Raw genomic sequence first — 6839 nt, forward strand, 5'->3', positions numbered from 1 at the left:
TTTGCAACAAACTTTGTAATAACATCAAAATCAGTCAAAGTCGCAGTTTTCGAGATATTAACATATTTTAGTATGGGCGGCTGTACGTGCCTCCCGGCGCCAATTTTTAAATTGTAGTTCTAATTCTTCAACAAACCCAAAACTTACAATTTTGTAAAAATCTAATTGTTTAGCTACAATACTAAAGCTACAATACTACATGCATCTATACGCTTTTGTATAGATGCATTCTCCAATGTCTACTGTATGATAATAATCCTACAATTTTAATTCAATAGCTTACATCAATGCAAGGATATAGTTGAGGTAAGAACCATTAACGTTACAACAACAAAACAAAATACTATTTACCGCAATACACCAAACACTTTACATTGAACCGTGAGCGCGTGTTTTGCTAATGATGTTAGTATCATCAGCAGATAAATAAATTTTAAGAGTTTAATGCAGTTTTGATCCAGAATTCAAAGCAAACTGATTTGTATATTGTTGCAAATTGCTCTCTTACAGGCATTTTATAATTACTTAATGTTAAAGTCAAAAACAAAGTCCAAACCACTGTGAATATCTATTGTCTATTATTTTTATTTTAACATTAAGTTTTTACCATGGACCACCACTTTCTGAAAATGAATAAACTCTATAACTTATATTATAATTAGTCAGTTTTGTTATTTAGATCCTTTTATTTTGATTATTTTCTCAGGAATTGTCCTTAATTGCAAAAAGCTTCATACGGCTACTTTCAATCTTTTAATCTTTGAATGCAGCTCGTAACCTTTACTATTTGTTATTTTATTTTTAGCAATAGGTAATTGAGATTAATCCACCTCCTGATTTGATCGATACCTATTCAAACGATCTGCTGCACTTTTTGCAAATCTTTTACTGCACAACTTGTAAAAGGAGGCAACTCAACTCAGTGCCTGTTTTTTTATCCTGAAATGTATTATTCAAAATGGGGCACAGCACATGATGAACTCCAGCAGAGTATTGCTTGTCGTATTGTAATCATTGCCTGGAAACTTATATGGTAAAATGTTGATAAAATAATTTAATAGACACTAAAAACACGGTATGTCGCTAGTGGTAGGAAAAATAATTTTTAGAGGTTACTAGTTTATTTGGTTGCCTGTGATATGCATATACAGGGTGTTTCCTAATTAATCTAAAAAATATAAAATCGTGAGAAAACGAATTAAGGCGGGCTCTTAATAAGTATATTTATTTTTTTCTCGACAACCGTTTGATGAACAAGAAAAACTCAAAAGATCAATTTTGTTGAAAAAGGATGGCCAGTCAAGAAAAAAATATATTTTCTTTAAAAAAGCAGTGGTGTACCACTTATGTTAAGCAAAAAAATCGATTTTTTTTAATTTTTAACACCCTGTAGATCAGAAAGGAAGTACTTTAGACCTAATGGTTATATAAAAATTGTTTTAAGAACACATATGAGGAATCACACCATATTTTTTTTAGACTAATTCGAAAACACCCTGCATATTGTCAACTTGACAATGACTGCTGATAAATCAAAAAATACCTTTTCAGTGAAAAAAGGCTGATTTTCGCAGGAAAGATTTTGATTTTTATTGAATTTGGGCCTGCGTTTGCAAATACTGGTTTGTTTTTTAATTTTCTATCTATCTAAATTTTAAATAGCATAGTCAGAAATAGTTTTATTATTTATTAACTGTAAAAATGGTGTTTTCTTGTTGTGTTGCATCTTGCAAAGAAACTAACAAAACTGCAAAAATATACGTGTTTCCAAAAGACGATAAGGTATGTATCTTAGATAAAAGAAAAATATATGGTATGTATTCATTATTTGATTTTTTTTTTCGTTCGCTTTAAAATCTATAAATCCCGGTCTGTTCATTAGACAGCCAGTCGACTTACGATCATTTACATGAAACTCTGTAAAATAAATAAAAAAAATAAATTGTATATATATATATATATATATATATATATATATATATATATATGTTTTATTAAAGTTACTCTGATATCAGTGTAACTTTAAAAATAAATCCTTTGAATTCAAATATAAACATAAAAAACATTTACAGCAGAAATGGCGAAAGCGCTGGGTTAAACGTAGTCTCCACTAAAAATACGGAGGGGCGCTTTGACCCAAAATTTTACTATTAAGTTTCATATCTATCTTAATAGTAGATTATTTTCTTCTATCTATGATTGTAATGTCTCAATAGACACCTTCACAAAATGACTTTGTCTGTCAAGCACATCAGTTTTAAATGCATATTGCGGTTGGAATGCCCTATTAGTAAACCAACGTCAGTTTTAACCGTTGTTCTGTCTTTACTCAGCTGTAAAATCAGGTCAGCTGTAAATTTTGGCCTATTTTTTTCTATAAACTGTTTCGTCATAAAAATAAATTATTACTAGAACTGAATATTAAAATTAATTTACGTTTGAAAATGACGTTGACAACTTAAGTTATGTCGGTTTTTTACTGGTGTTTGATTGTTACCTGTTCAGTTTTAATTTAAAAATAGATGCAGTTTTTATCAAATTACTCAAAATCGGATGGTTCAAATTTGACATGTGTTTATCAAACATAGACCTTTAAAAAATCTATTTACGACTTTGCTATAAAATCAATAGGGGAGCCAATATTTGAACTGTTTAAAATTTGCATGGGATTTCCTGTTTCCAACGACGATACACCACCCGGTATAAAATGGCGTTAGCAGGTTTCGAACCAGAAAGTTAAAAACGCTTCTTTTTTAAATTGCCTTTGTTTCAACGTATATTCTCGTCTTTATCAAGGCAATTTTCAGCTAAAGAGGATTTTTTCCACGCGTGAACCTAAGTAGTGGCTTATTCTGACATGGGTACAATTTCAAAAACATTACAGAAATACCAAAACTCAATATTTAAACTAGCTGGATGAAGGTCAAGGGTTCAAGATAAGATCAAGATCAATTGGGTCATTGTGTTTCCTTGACCTTATAGAGGAATTACGTTTTTCCTTAATCATCTCAATTTAAAACTTTATCATTTAATTTAGAAATAATTAAATCTCAAAGATTAACTTATTTCTCTGAATGGATTTAGTGCTCATAAATAACTTTAGTAAAAGTAATAACTTAATTTATAACTTCCTTTGCAATTTGATTTATTTATATTCATTATAGTTATAGTATTTTATATTTATTGTGTTAATTTTAAAAGAACATTCAAAATATTTATGATCTGCAGTATATTTAGTTAATAATAAACTAGAATTATTTAAAACAATAAAGTTTATGTCATTTTTCAAATTCTAGGTTGTTGGCTTTATTTTTGGACTACAAATGCAGTTTTCAGCGAGCAACAGAAATAGAATTTTAGTAGGATGAAAGTAAGTATTTAATTTAGTTGCTTACAAAATTTACTAAATAGGCAGCATAATATTTTTCGATATTAAACTCTATAAAATGAAAGGTAATAACTAATAAATGTGATGTATATTATGTTATTAATTAAAGTTACAGTTTTTAAATTTGCATTTTATTTTGTTTTTCAGATATTTTATTATTGATCTTGTGGAGCTTTATAATCGCCCTTACCCTTCAACTTCAGACGAATGATGATAATCGGACAGAGTTAACAAGTCTCAATAATGATGAACCAAATATTGTAGAAAATGGTAAATAATATCTCTAATCGTATATTAATAATAATATTAACCAAAAATAGGCTTTTAATGTTAGTTTGGTACAAATTTTATTAATTTCATTCTATTTTTTATGTTTATTATTAAGTTGGCATTATTATGGCACATTGATGGCTATTGGATGGATATTGATGGCATATTAACGTAGGCATTTTAACAGAATATTTAAATATTATTTTTTGTCAATTTCGAATAACTTGATTATACTGGGTCGTCTCAAAAGTGGATCACCCCTATAACTTTTGTATTTTTTCAGATAAAAAATCGAGATTTGGTACGTTAGTATATGACATAATTTAAGATTGATTGACGTATTCAATTGTTTTCGGTCACTTCCTGTTTCACCGGAAATGGCTACAATTTTTGATATTTAACTGGCACCGGTATTTTGTTACTTTATTCGATAGAAAATGACACTCTGAGTAGAATGACATATCATATGTCAACTTTTGGCATTTTCGAATATAGTTTATTTGAAATTGCAACACAAGATTCATAGCGACAATTTGACTTGAAATACCAAGTGTGTGGTACCAAATTATTCGTAAAAAATGTTTTTTTCAAATATGCTAATGAGCCACCTTTGTTCCATTTGAAAAAATTGAGACATGGTTAAAAATACGATTCGGTCATCTTTTAGCAGGCCACGACAAAACACTAAAAGCATTAGACGATTAAATCTATTTTTCCAAGGCTCCTTGATTAAGTGTTTTTAAAACAGCCATTGCACTCTAGGTTGAAATTTACTTGTGAAGGGTACACAAACGCATTTCAAATACATCTGAAAGTCAACCTTAAAGGTCGTTTAAGGTCTCACAACAAGGTTCTTTCTGGAATCACTCAAGGAGGTTTGAAAGCCACATATGTCAAGGTCAAGCGAACTGCGCATGTGGAGGAGCCCAATCGGCTAATATCTCCTACTAAAGTAGAAAAATACCAAGGGTGCCATTTAAAAATCAAAAGTTGTATTCATTTCCGGTGAAACAGGAAGTGACCAAAAACAATTAAATACGCCAATCAATCCTATTTTATGACATATACTACCATACCAAATCTCGTTTTTTTATTTAAAAAAATAAAAAAGTTATAGGGGCGAGCCACTTTTAAGACTCATCCGGTATAGGATAATCAAGTATCAGCTTGCAGTGCCTAGGATACAGGCACTTTTTAAGAAATGTTTATATTCAGGGTGAGTCTTAAATAAAAGCAATTATATTAGGGGTAGTATACCCCAGAAACACGTCTATGAAGGTTTTTTCGAGACATAAATTGGAAAATTTGGAATTTTTTGAAAAATATTTTGGATTTTTTTAATTTTATTTAAAAATCATAACAATATAAGTATAGGTAAGTATAGGTAGTACAGGAAAATATTTGCACTTTTTTTATTTAAGACACACCCTATATAGGTTGCAAATTTTGAACTGTTCAAATAGTGGGTCCTCTATTAATGTTATAGCTAAGTCGTAAATAGGTTTTTTAAAGGTCTGCCTATGCGGAATACACATGTCAAATTTGAACAATTTTGGACAAGCCGATTTTAAGTAATTTAAGAAAAACTGCATCTATTTTTGTAAATTAAAACTGAACAGGTGACAATTCAAAACCAGGCAAATGCCAACATACCTTAAGCTATGATTTTTTCATTGTCAAATTTAATTTGTTGTGTTCTCTACACCTACTACATTCTAGTACCTGTACTTAGTGTCCCCGAAATGTATTTTTGTAATTTAAAACTGTTTCGAATGAGGCAAAAGGCGTTAACGTTTAGAAAATACAATTTGACATTGGCAAAATCATAGGTTGACAACTTAAGGTATGTTGGCATTTGCCTGGTTTTGCATTGTTACCTGTTCAGTTTTAATTAAAAAAACTGCTTACAATAATTCGACATTTTTTTAGATTATTTTTTCGATTCCCTAATAATACTTGACGAAAATAAAACCATGGCTTCAATAGTGCGAAGCACTAACGGAAGTTGTCTTTGTGGACTATGTTATCGGTGTAACAATGGATCAGTTAACACTCCCGAATTGACGGACTATGTTGAAAGGTACTTGAATTACATACTTCATTACAATATGTATCCATTGATTATAAATGTCTCCATTCGCAAAACGCCCTCTACACTATTCGCGAAATAACACGAAGTATGTCAAGGTCGAATAATAAAGAGGGATGTTTCGTATTTTCTCGCCTAATAAAAAAGATAGACTACAACTCTTATAGTCATACGAATCTTTTATTTTAGAACTTATTAGCCGACCATGCCAACAAGTATGGTAGGCTATTAAGATCAGCAAAAAAAAGTTTTTTTAATTTTACTTAAAATGAGTTATTTGAGTCATAAATGACCTAAATACAAAGTATTTTCATTGTGTCTGTCCGTCTGTCTGTAACACGATAACTCAAAAACCGCTATACCGAATTTAACCAAATTTGGCACAAAAATACTGTGGCACCCGAGAATCTGGCCATTAGTTTTTGGTGGGGGAGGGAGGTTGGTAAGGTAGTATGGGAGGGGGGTTAAAAATTTAAAAAAATCGTAACTCCAAAATTACAGTAGCTAGCGAAACGCGGTTTTCAATTTAAGATTAGGAATAATATTTGCAACAAAATTTGTAATAATATCAAAATCAGTCAAAGTCGCAGTTTTTGAGATAAAAAAAATTGGAAAAATTTCTTCATATTGAAACTAAAAGAACTGCCTACCAACATTTGTATTAACATATTTTAGTACGGGTGGCTATATACGTGCCTCCCGGCGCCAATTTTTTTATTATTTTTATTAAGGACCTAAATTTCATCATAAAACCATGCCTTAACGAAGTAAAATGAAAGAATTTTTTTAACATGAAAGAATTTAAAAGAATAGCATGCGGTATAATCCCCTTTGCTATTCCACCTTGAAATACTTATTATTTCGCAAAAAGTGTAGAGGGTTTAACAATTTAGTATCAAAATTATTTATAGATATAAGAACTATTTTTTTTTGCAGAAACGACACTGATGGTTTATGTAGAAGATTGATAAAACTTTGTTGCAAATAAATTGTCTAATTTAGGATATACAGGGTCCGGCAATAGTGTGTCGGGCATCTGTAGCTCCTAGAATAAACAACTTGAGAATTTTGTTTAAGTGCAAACCTGAAGTA

General features: G+C 30.3%; 1 protein-coding gene across 1 annotated transcript; it reads left to right on the forward strand.

The window, feature by feature from the left end:
- Positions 1–3371: 3371 nt before the first annotated feature.
- Positions 3372–6839, forward strand: LOC115880091. The gene is made up of 4 exons (XM_030897221.1): positions 3372–3453; positions 3536–3658; positions 5588–5738; positions 6684–6839. The coding sequence occupies exons 1-4, from the start codon at positions 3447–3449 to the stop codon at positions 6733–6735; spliced, it is 333 nt and encodes a 110-aa protein (XP_030753081.1). The 5' UTR covers positions 3372–3446; the 3' UTR covers positions 6736–6839.

Source organism: Sitophilus oryzae, unplaced genomic scaffold (genome assembly GCF_002938485.1).
Source record: "Sitophilus oryzae breed Bouriz unplaced genomic scaffold, Soryzae_2.0 scaffold_1614_pilon_pilon, whole genome shotgun sequence".
Classification (NCBI taxonomy): domain Eukaryota; kingdom Metazoa; phylum Arthropoda; class Insecta; order Coleoptera; family Curculionidae; genus Sitophilus; species Sitophilus oryzae.

Bases quoted from the DNA above. Each gene is read 5' to 3' on its own strand.
- LOC115880091 (XM_030897221.1), top strand. The intron at 3,659-5,587 runs GTAAATAATATC...ACATTTTTTTAG, and splicing joins ACCAAATATTGTAGAAAATG to ATTATTTTTTCGATTCCCTA. The intron at 5,739-6,683 runs GTACTTGAATTA...TTTTTTTTGCAG, and splicing joins TTGACGGACTATGTTGAAAG to AAACGACACTGATGGTTTAT.